Source organism: Lepidochelys kempii, chromosome 21 (assembly GCF_965140265.1).
Source record: "Lepidochelys kempii isolate rLepKem1 chromosome 21, rLepKem1.hap2, whole genome shotgun sequence".
NCBI classification, from domain to species: Eukaryota; Metazoa; Chordata; order Testudines; family Cheloniidae; genus Lepidochelys; species Lepidochelys kempii.
In genome coordinates this window covers 17707167-17718437 of record NC_133276.1, presented here as the reverse complement: position 1 = coordinate 17718437, position 11271 = coordinate 17707167, and the positions used below count along the sequence as shown (strand labels likewise).

The 11271-nt window shown below is 60.3% G+C and overlaps 1 protein-coding gene across 3 annotated transcripts in view; it reads right to left on the bottom strand.

The window, feature by feature from the left end:
• Positions 1 to 4962: 4962 nt before the first annotated feature.
• The window catches only part of AMPD2 (adenosine monophosphate deaminase 2), a 40917-nt gene continuing 34608 nt past the window's right edge, over positions 4963 to 11271 (bottom strand). For all 3 annotated transcript variants that reach the window (XM_073319590.1, XM_073319589.1, XM_073319592.1), the window contains 3 exons: positions 10599 to 10772; positions 9154 to 9264; positions 4963 to 7748 (listed from right to left, as the gene is read on the bottom strand). In XM_073319590.1, the coding sequence (XP_073175691.1) occupies positions 7533 to 7748; positions 9154 to 9264; positions 10599 to 10772 (501 nt within the window). In that variant the 3' untranslated portion in view covers positions 4963 to 7532. The remainder of the gene's footprint in view (positions 7749 to 9153; positions 9265 to 10598; positions 10773 to 11271) is intronic.

The following is an 11271-nucleotide window of genomic DNA, read 5'->3' as shown; positions in this document are numbered from 1 at the left end:
TTGCATTGTGTTATTGGAATGGAACCCCTAGATATTGAACCCGGCCCTTGTTGCTGCCAACTCTGACGGGCAGAAGGGTTACACATAGATTCATAGATATTTAGGTCAGAAGGGACCATTATGATCATCTAGTCCGACCTCCTGCACAACGCAGGCCACAGAATTTCACCCACCACTCCTACAAAAAACCTCACACCGATATCTGTGCTATTGAAGTCCTCAAATCGTAGTTTAAAGACTTCAAGGAGCAGAGAATCCTCCAGCAAGTGACCTGTGCCCCATGCTACAGAGGAAGGCGAAAAACCTCCAGGGCCTCTTCCAATCTGCCCTGGAGGAAAATTCCTTCCCAACCCCAAATATGGCGATCAGCTAAACCCTGAGCATATGGGCAAGATTCATCAGCCAGATACTACAGAAAATTCTTTCCTGGGTAACTCAGATCCCACCCCATCTAATATCCCATCACAGCCCATTGGGATGTGTAGGATACAGAGCACAGCGTCCCCCAACACCGGGCAGGGGGGCTGAGAGATGAGTGAATATGTAGGGCACAGACTGAAGTGCCCCCCTAATGACAGGCAGGAGGACTAGGGGAATATTTAGGGTACAGAGCACAGCGCCCCTAACGCCAGGCAGGAGGCTGGGAGATGGGGGGTACAGGGTACAGAATGCAGCGCCTCTAACACCGGGCAGGGGGGCTGGGGATGTGGGCACAGAGCACAGCATCCCCTAATGCCGAGCAGGCAGGGCTGAGAGGTGGGGGGTACAGGGTACAGAGCACAGCGCCCCTAACGCCGGGCAGGAGGCTGGGGATGCGTCGGATATGAAGCACAGCGCCCCCTAACACCAGGACACGAGGTCTCGTCCACGTCAGGGCAGAAATGATCACACCTTTCGAATTGGGGATCTGCCATGGCCTCAGCACTCCACTGATTGGAGCCAGCAGGTCCCCTCACCCTGGGGTTTTGAGGATCTAAATCTTGGGCGTAGGCCCCTGCTGTGGCACTTAGGGGCTGGATCTAGAAACGGCTTTGCCCCCCTCCCCCTTCAGTGCCTGGCTCTCCCCACACGTTGTACGGGGAGCCTGGGCATCTGGGTAGGGGCTGCGACTCCACTGGGCGGCCAGTGCTCAGCCCAAGTCCCCCCATGATCCCCCATGTTCTCGCTCACGCGTCATCTCTCTTGGACTCACGCTGGCTGTCGTACTGCTTGTGACCTTCCCCCTAACAGTCTGGTTCTCCAGCCGTACTAGAGCCTCTGTCCCACCTGGGAATCTTCAGAGGGGAACATAACCCTAGCAGAGAGCGTAACTGGCTCTGGCTGCAGCATACGGTTCCCAGTCCAGTATACGGCCCCAAGCGGGTCCGGACCCTGGGGAGCAGACTCCAACCGAGCCCTGCAAAGCCTTTGCTGGTGGCAGGTGTTAGCAGAACAGAGCCGGGGAGGAGGTGCGCTCTGCACCTGGCATCCTCACCAGCCATGGGGCCGCTTCTACTAGTGCACTAGATTAGCACTGAAAGGGTTGGCTCAAAGAGCTCGCTTAGTGCATGGCAAGCTGGGGCGTGAATCTCCCCCACATGAGCCTTCCCCACACGAACAGTTCCTTAGCACGCTTTGAGCTACCCCACATTGGTGAGGCCTCATCTGGAGTACTGTGTCCAGTTTTGGGCCCCACACTACAAGAAGGATGTGGATAAATTGGAGAGAGTCCAGTGAAGGGCAACAAAAATGATTAGGGGTCTGGAACACATGACTTATGAGGAGAGGCTGAGGGAACTGGGATTGTTTAGACTGCGGAAAAGAAGAATGAGGGGGGATTTGATAGCTGCTTTCAACTGCCTGAGAGGTGGTTCCAGAGAGGATGGTTCTAGACTATTCTCAGTGGTGGAAGAGGACAGGACAAGGAGTAATGGTCTCAAGTTGCAGTGGGGGAGGTTTAGGTTGGATATTAGGAAAAACTTTTTCACTAGGAGGGTGGTGAAACACTGGAATGGGTTACCTAGGGAAGTGTTGGAATCTCCTCCCTTAGAGGTTTTTAAGACCCGGCTTGACAAAGCCCTGGCTGGGATGATTTAACTGGGAATTGGTCCTGCTGTGCGCAGGGGGTTGGACTAGAACCTCCCGAGGTCCCTTCCAACCCTGATATTCTAGGATTCTATGAAGCAGGACTAGATCAAAGCGAACTGTTGGTGTACCTCAGGAGGGACTACGTAGACGCTTAGCCAGTTTTGCAAGCCCACTGGCAGTCCCTGGCAAGCTGGGGTGTGAATCGGCCACATGCTGTTTGGAACATGGGCTAGCTGTAACCCCCGAGATACAGGCTGGATGCAGGAGTCACTGGGTGGGGTTTTCAGGCCTGTGGTCTGCAGGAGATCGGGGGGGAGGTGACAGGAATGGTCTCTTCTAGCCCTGGAATCAATCCTGTGGCCAACATGGCTACAACAACACTGCAAGCTAGAATCTATGGCTCATTAGAACTGGGAAAAGTGTGGGGGGAGGCCATTTTGGATTGGATGGCCCTTTTCTTATGCCCAAATCAAGACCCTCCCCACCCCCATGCCTGATTTGCACAGGTGCTGAGCATATGCAGCTCACCCTGGGAAACTTTGAATAACTGACTACATCTCTTAGCTGAGACTAAGGCAACGTAGGCACCTAAACACACAACGCTCACTCAAACTAACAGAGCCTTTTGGAATATCTCCTCTGAGACTCGACTCTCTGCTCCTTGCTGTCAGCACCACTCTCTCGGAATCAGCCACTCACCCTGTGCAAACTGGGTATTTTTGGGCAGTGGTTTTCAAAGTGTTTTTTCTGGCAATCCAGTAGAAGAAAATTGTTGATGCCCATGACCCAGTGAGGGGATGAGGGGTTTGGGAGGGACTCAGAGCTGCAGCAAAGGGTTGGGGTGCCGGGGTGAGGGCTGTGTGGTGGGGCCAGGAATGAGGGCTTCAGGGTGTGGAAGGGACCTCTTGGCTGGGGAAGGGGGTCAGGGCTCTGGGCTGGGGCTGGTGATGAGGGATTTGGGGTGCAGGAGGGGGCTCTGGGTTTGGGGGGGCTCAGGGTTGGGGCACGGGGTTGGGGTGTGAGAGGGGGTAAGGGCTCTGGGCCAGGGGTGCAAGCTCTGGGGTGGGACCAGGGATGAGGGGTTTCGGGTGCAGGAGGGGGCTCTGGGTTTGGGGGGGCTCAGGGTTGGGGCAGGGGGTAAGGGCTCTGGGCTGGGGCCAGGGATGGGGGTTTGGGGTGCAGGAAGGGGTTCTGGGTTTGTGGGGGCTCAGGGTTGGGGCAGGGGGTTGGGGTGCAGGCTTTGGGGTAGGGCCAGGGATGAAGGGTTTGGGGTGCAGGAAGGGGTTCGAGAGGGGGTAAGGGCTCTGGGCCGGGGGTGCAGGCTCTGGGGTGGGACCAGGGATGAGGGGTTTCGGGTGCAGGAGGGGGCTCTGGGTTTGGGGGGCTCAGGGTTGGGGTGCGAGAGGGGGTGCAGGCTCTGGGGTGGGGCCAGGGATGAGGGGTTTGGGGTGCAGGAGGGGGCTCAGGGGATTGGGACATAGGCTTACCTCGGTCAGCAGGGGGGCTATGGCAGGTTTCCTGCCTGTCCTGGCACCGCGACTCTGGAAGTGGCCAGCAGCAGGTTCGGCTCCTAGGCGGAGGCACGTGGCTCTCACCTGTAGGCACCGTCCCCGCAAAGCTCCGATTGACCAGTTCCCAGCCAACAGGAGTGTGGAGATGGTGCTCAGGGCGGGGGCTGTGCATGGCCCCCCTCTAGGAGCCAGACCTGCTGCTGGCTGCTTCCGGGGGCCGGCGCGGTGTTGGAACAGGAAGGGACCAGCCTGCCTTAGCCGGCAGCGCTGCCAACGGGACTTTTCACGGCCCAGGCTGCGGTGCTGGCCAGAGCCACTGCCACCCAGTACTGGGCCGCGACCCGCACTTTGAAAACCACTCTTTTAGGGTGTCTATGCTGCAGTGTGTGATTAGAGCTCGCCCGGGTAGGTCTGCCCATGCTGTAATCCCAGCCTGGCACGGCAGCGCAGACAGACCCTCGCAGGTCCAAGCTACACTAGGACATGATGCCCCCGAAAAGGGCTGCCAGCAATGGCTGCTCCCACCAGAGCCCTTGTTCTCCCAGCTCAGTCCCCACTCCCCCCCGAGCAGTGCTGCAATGATTTGGGCCCATCTACCCCAAAGGCCGAACCAGTTTAGAGGGGTTAACAAACAAACTGGCACCGGAGTTAACAAACAAACTGGGATTATGCCCCTTTTTGTGGCTTTCCATTAAGGCTTGAAGGACATGAGGTTTCATATTCTCCTGCGTGTCTTCCGAGAGCTGAAGGCTGGATGCGTCCGGCTTTGCTGGAGCCCTCGGACATTTCACCATGGCACAAATGCCACACAAGGGCCATAAACCTACTGCCTTGTACTGGTTCCCTTGAACACCACTGCTGGGACACAGCTGCTGATGGTGACGGTCAGCTGCAGGCGTTCTTCAGACAGACCCGTTTGCTTCCCTACCTCAGTGTGAACTGTTCCCGAGGGTCAAAATCCACTAACTCACTGTGTCCTGCACATTAGAAAGAGGCAGGAGCCTGGTGCTTTCCTCTTTAGTACCTACCCTCCCCATTTGCTGCTCTGAGCTCTCCAAGGACCAGGCTTGAGCACAAGCTGAGTGACAGAGCAGCGTGTGCTGGGCGCCTGGTCAATCCTTGCTGTGCCACTGGCTCGGGCTGCGCCTGTTTCCTGATCTGGAAGATGAGGGGTAATAACCCATCCCACAGGCACCAGGGTTTAATCTCAGGTTTGGAAGGCAACTGGGAGCCAGAGCCACAGCGAGGCCTGAGCATTATTAGTGACTCACGGCTCCTGCAGCCATTTGCACGTAGAAATCGGCGCAGCGATGAGCAGTGGAATCGCGGTGAAGGCGGGTCCCATGTCCCCACCCCACTCAGGGAGTCACACACACCCCGGGAGTTTACTTAAATAGTTTGTATTTATTGATCATGCTCTTTTTTGACATGACAATGGAGAACGACGACTGCGTGCCGGCTGTTTAATCGAATGACACAGCAACACCAGAGTGTGAGTGTGAGGGTAAAATACAGCTCTAAGGTACACAAAAATCAAAACTTTCTCGGCTTAGGCAGCATGGAGAAGTGGGACAGGCTCCGGTGAAGCAGGGGGGCGAGTATGGGGGATAATCCCCTACTGATAAACCTGGCCACTGGGTGGATAGTCCCCGTCCCCACTCCTTAGCCAGGATCTGCAGAGTCCCTCTGCTTTGGACCCTGCTTGTGGCTCTGATCCGCACTGCTCTGTGGGCCAGCACCGGCAGGGCAGCGACGGCTCCTCAGAGCTTCCAGCACCAGGACCCCAGGTAAGGGGCATGGGGCAGGACTAACACATGGACGGAGAGCTCCTACCCCCCCATGGACCAGCCCCACCGTGAATGCTCTGGGACAGGGCCTGGGGCCCCCCAGACATCAGCTAGACCAGTGGCCAGGGTGCGGCGGCTGGAATTGTCTGACAAGACCTGGAGGGTCAGAGCGGGAGCAGCCTGCTGTGGCCGGGGCTCTGGGGGAACAGGTCCAGCTGACCGAACAGCCCTGGAGGGAGCTGGGCTGAGGACCGTCCCCTGGGCTGGGCGGGCGTGTGGGGAGGAGCAAGGGGACGGGGATGGACGGAGGAGAGCGCCCCGCACATATGGGCCCAGGCAGTGACTGTGACCAGAGTTAAGGGGGGAGGGAGCTGAGCTTTGCCCCGGCATGGGGGGCTGCTCCCAGGAGCCGGTGTGGGCAGGGAACCTCCCGCCCATGCGCGACCCCCTGATCTCTCACCATGGTGGCGAGATGGGTGTGGTACTAGGGCTGCCTAGCCGTACTGGCTACCCGGGGCCCAAATGCAGGGGAGAGAGACAAGGGCACAGAGTCCAGGGGCCTGTTTCTAGGGCAGGGGGGGCAGCTCTGGCCCCTGCCACGTACAGCCAGCCCCTCCCCAGCGAAGGGGTCACCCCCCAACCTATAAAAACTTCCCTTCCAGGGGACCTGGGGCCTGAGCTCCGCACTGCACCCCAGCAGAGCAGGCAGGGCCTCTCTTCCTCACAGCAGTCACAGGGGCGGGGAGCACGTGGTCTGGAGCCGTTCCATGGGGGGCCAGAGACGGTTCCTTCCCCACCCCCTGGACTCTGGCACTGTCCCTTCGCGGTAGTCCAGGACCCTAGAACAGAGGTGTGGGGGGGGAAGGGCCCGTCAGATCTAGGGCCCCTCTGGGTAATGCCACGGGGACTTGGCCACAGAACGCTCTGCAAGCCCATGGCCGGCCCCTGATGCATGGGAGCAGAGCAGACGGGGCCGCGGTGGCCCAGCAGGGGACGGGGACAGCTGTGAAGCAGCACGTGTGGGAGGATGGTTCTGCACCCCAACACACCCAGATGAAGTTGGGCACCAGGCACAGACAACTGGGGCCTCGCTCCCTACTGCTGCCAGGGAGCTCCCGGGGTCTCCCACAGGAACTGCCCCCGAGAGACGAGGCTGGCTGTGACTGCCCTGACTGGGTGGTTCCCAGGAGCTAGAGGGTTAATAAAGACGCCCAGGGCCCTCCCTTGCCACTGACAGAGAAAAGCTCAGACTGACACCAGATGCGTACGGAGTTAAAAATACCTCTGCCCCGGCCCCCGGCCTTCCCCCCATGCCAACCCAGGGCAGGACCACAGGCCGGGTCGGAGGACTCAGGTGTCACTGTTTGAGGAATCTGGAGGGTGGATCCTCCTTTCTTTGAGAAGTCCATGGCCCAGCCAGCCCCCAGCACCGTGGCCCATAGAGCTCAGCCGCATGGGGCAGGGGGCATGGCTGCAGCAGGCTGGAGTACTGGGCAAGGGCAAGCCCAGCTCTCAACCACCTGCCCTCATGGCTACAGCTCCAGACACAGAGACATCCAGCCACAGAACTCACCGGACTGATAATCTCAAGGCAACACCTTTCCCAGGCGTAACATAAGCCACCCAGAGCACCATGCTCCAGCAGCCCCCACGCACGTGCATCCCCACCAAGCGAGAGGGGCATCAGCCCCTTGACACATACCAGAGTTTTCACACCAGCACGCTCACGCCACAATTGCCTGCCGCAGGCTCACTAGCACCTCCAAGCCTCTCACCGGGGCCTGTGCGGTTACACGCCAACCCCCTCGTGTCTCCTCTCCCCATGGTGCCAGGATCCACACGCCTGGCCTTCCACCCAGCTCCCTCTGCACTAGTGCCCCCAAACGGCCCCGCAGACCCTCACGCTAGAGTCCAGCAGGAGTAAAAAAAAAAGAAAAAGAACAAACGCAGAAGAAAACTAACAACCCAAAGCAACCAACTAAAAAGGCCCCAGCCCATTCCCAAGGGCAGCCGCTCAGGAAAGAGAATGAGCCCCTTCCTCGGGGAAACACCAAGCAAAGGGGAATGCAGCGAACCCAACGACAGGGAACGGACAGGATCCCCGGGGCCAGGAGTGCAGATGCTATGAAAGGCAGCAGGGGGTTCTCATGCGCCAGGCCAGCGTCCTTCACTGCGTGCCCAGGCTGGAGCTCATGGTTAGGGAGTCCTCTTCCTGGATGGTCTCCAGCTCCGCCGTCTGCACGGCCTGCGTGATCAGTGTCAGCTCCTGGCACAGCGTCTCAAAGCGGTAGCTCACCCGGATGTCCGGCACATTGGTGCGTCTGATGTCATTCCCCTCGGACCCTTCCTTCAGGTAATTGGGTCCCAGCCAGTAGCTCTTCACCTGAGAAAGAGGGCAGAGACGGATGCTCAGGAGGTCTCAGGATGAGACTTTCAGCCTGATGGATCACATGCTGGCTGGGAGGGGTGCCTTTACCCACTGCTGAAATGCAGCCACCTCTGGGGTGGGGAGCAGCAGTCGTATAACAGAGTGCAGCAATGCTATGTAACAGTCATGGCTGGAGAGTGAACAAGAACCCCGTATCCAAGATGTGCTGGGGGATTCATGGAGCAGGCATGGAATAGCTAGAGCTGGAATCTGGCCAACCCCCCACTCTCTGGACGATGTGCCAGGGGCTCAGTAACAGGCACGAAAGGTCCCAGCCTCTGGTTTGTGTCTCGCCTGAAAGGCAGCGCAGCTCCGGAAGCACAGAGCCCCTGGCACTGCGCTGCGGCACGGACTCTGGCAGAAGCAGCGTGTGCCACTCGGCAGGACCTCCCCTCCAGCACCACAGGCCCCTCTGCAGCAGCTGGGAGATGGGGCAAGGGCGGGGTACAGAGCACAGCGCCCCCTAAGGCCAGGCGGGGGGGGGGGGCTGGAGATGGGGGGTTTAGGGTACAGAGCACAGCGCCCCCTAAGGCCAGGCTGGGGGAGGAGGGGAGGCTGGAGATGGGGGGTGTGGGGTACAGAGCACAGCGCCCCCTAATGCCAGGCTGGGAGGCTGGAGATGGGGGGTTTAGGGTACAGAGCACAGCGCCCCCTAATGCCAGGCTGGGGGGCTGGAGATGGGGGGTTTAGGGTACAGAGCACAGCGCCCCCTAATGCCAGGCTGGGGGGGAGGAGGGGAGGCTGGAGATGGGGGGTGTAGGGTACAGAGCACAGCGCCCCCTAACGCCAGGCTGGGGGGGCTGGAGATGGGGGGTGTGGGGTACAGAGCACAGCACCCCTAACGCCAGGCTGGGGGAGGAGGGGAGGCTGGAGATGGGGGGTGTGGGGTACAGAGCACAGCGCCCCTAACGCCAGGCTGGGGGGTTGGAGATGGGGGGTGTAGGGTACAGAGCACAGCACCCCCTAATGCCAGGCTGGGGGGGAGGAGGGGAGGCTGGAGATGGGGGGTGTAGGGTACAGAGCACAGCACCCCCTAACGCCAGGCTGGGAGGCTGGAGATGGGGGGTTTAGGGTACAGAGCACAGCACCCCCTAATGCCAGGCTGGGGGGGAGGAGGGGAGGCTGGAGATGGGGGGTGTAGGGTACAGAGCACAGCGCCCCCTAACGCCAGGCTGGGGGGCTGGAGATGGGGGGTGTGGGATACAGAGCACAGCGCCCCCTAACGCCAGGCTGGGGGCAGGAACCTGCCGAGGTCCCGCAGCGTGGCCTGTACACTCTTGAGCGGCCCAGGCTTTGAGCACGTGCTGGGCTCCCGGCGCACAAGGGGGCCGTGCCCGGGGGTGTGGGGCCCTGGCGTCACCTTGTGGGAGAAGCCGCTCATCAGCACACTGTTGCGAGCGAGTTCACACATGTCACAGGAGCTGAGCTTCCACACCTGCGTGGCGATGCTGTACTCTTCCATCAGGGGCTCCTGCAATGGCACGCCCGCATCAGACTGGCCCCGGCTGCCCCCCGAGCAGCCAGCTCCCCGGAGCATCCTCTCACCCCGTCCCTGCCTGCAGCGGGGCAGGAGAGTGGGGTGGGCTGCTGATCGCTGCAGCGAACCACCAGCCTGGGCAGCACCACAGCATGCTTCCTCCACACTGCCCTGCCCCGTGAGCCTCCGCCCTGCCCTGCCAGTGCAGACGCTTCCCATGAGGGGGCAGCAGGAGGGCTCCTCATGCCCTAAGGTGCCGTTGGTGAGCACAGCTGGTTCCTGGTGGGGAGAATTCTGCAACCGCCTCCACCCCTCACGCCTCTCCCCGGGGCCATGGCGCATGCATCTCCTGTTTGCATGCACCGGGCGGCCTGCACAACCGAGCCTGGCAGCCAGGAGACTGGGGAGGAGTCCTGGCCCTGAATGGGCCCACAATGGAGGGGAAAGGGCACCGATAGTCCCAGCTTTCCTGGCATTTCACCTGCTGGGGACTGGCACTGGAGCCAGAGGAATCCCGGCCTGGGGGCAGGGCACAGTCCCCCAGCTGGCTGGAGCTGGACTTGCTGCCAAAAGGCAGGGCAGACAGAAATCTGGGAACGACTGGGGGGCCCGGGAGCAGCAGGATCAAAGCAAGCCCTGGGAGCAGCGTCTCCTGCATCACGGTACAGGTGGCTGCTTGCAGCCAAGTCTCTGCTCTCACCGCAGCGCCCGCAGGAGTCCCTCAGCCCTGCCGCAGAAAGCTGCAATTTCACCATCTCTGCCGGCTTACATTAAAGCAACATTGCTGGGGACCTCCGGCTTCCCCTCCAGCAGCTGCAACAAAACCTACGCCCTGCTTTAAACACCCCGACCTCCCGCAGCGCACGGCCGTCTGCGGGGTCAGCGTACGCCCAGACCGGAGCGGGCAGAGAGCTGCGGGGGCCAGCCACCAGCGCCACCTCTGCTCCAGGCACCCCACACAGAACCCTCTGGCTCCTGACACAGAACAGGGGCCCCAGCCCATTCCCTGGCAAGAAGGGTCTTCTCACCTTTTTCACCCCAGCGATGCATCCTTGTGCCACCTGCAAGCCCTCCCGAGTCTTGGGGTCACAGCCTGCATGCGCACCAAGGCTGGTCTCATAGCCCCAGCTACCACCCTGGGCCAAGCTAGACACATCCAGCTCTGGTCATCTTTCCCCAAAGGTCAGCACCTGCTGCTCCTGCTCCCCTCCCAGCCCCCCCCCGGCTGCTGGCGTCTCCCCGAGAGTGACACAGGGCCCCCAGAGGGCGCTTTGCAGAGCCGCCTGGGGCAGCGGGGCTCTCGGCCCCGGGCGCCACGACTCGCTCACCTTGGTGAAGTGGAACTGCAGGGGGTCGTCCGTGGAGAGCGAGACCATCAGGCCGCGGGACAGGTACTCGGGCAGCGGGTTGCGGTGGTAGCTCAGGAAGAGACTGTTGTTGCTGAGCGGGGACATGGCGATGCCAATCTGGGCTAGGTAGTAGAGATACTGCAGCACCGGCGCCTGGCCAGGACGAGCCGGGGGCAGCGTGGTTAACGGGGCAGAGCAGCTCCCCTCAGAGCCCGACTTCCCCACCCCGCCGCGGAGCCCGGGTCAGACCCCACGGCGCCGAGCCCGTTCGCTATCCCGCTGACGTGACGTTGCACCCATAAGACTTTAGAGAGAGATGCTTCTGAGTGTATATGTGACATAACTGGAATATGCTTTCAGCTAGACATGCCACGTGACATCTCTCTGCAAAGGTTACGCTCCACTGAACGTCTTCATCCTATCTGTGGGCATGGATCATGTTTATATCTGAAGTTACGAGCGTTGGCTCTATGCTTGGATTTAAAGCGTTTGCTGTAGGAAGCACATAAAGCAGATTTGGTCAACATGGTGAGAAGGGGTTATTCAAGTAATTGGGAGCGCTAAGCTAACAATGGACCTTGGAAGACACCAGTCCACATCTAAGCTTTCCTGGGAACGTTCAAACTAACGTGTAAACAATGGCGTCGGCCTG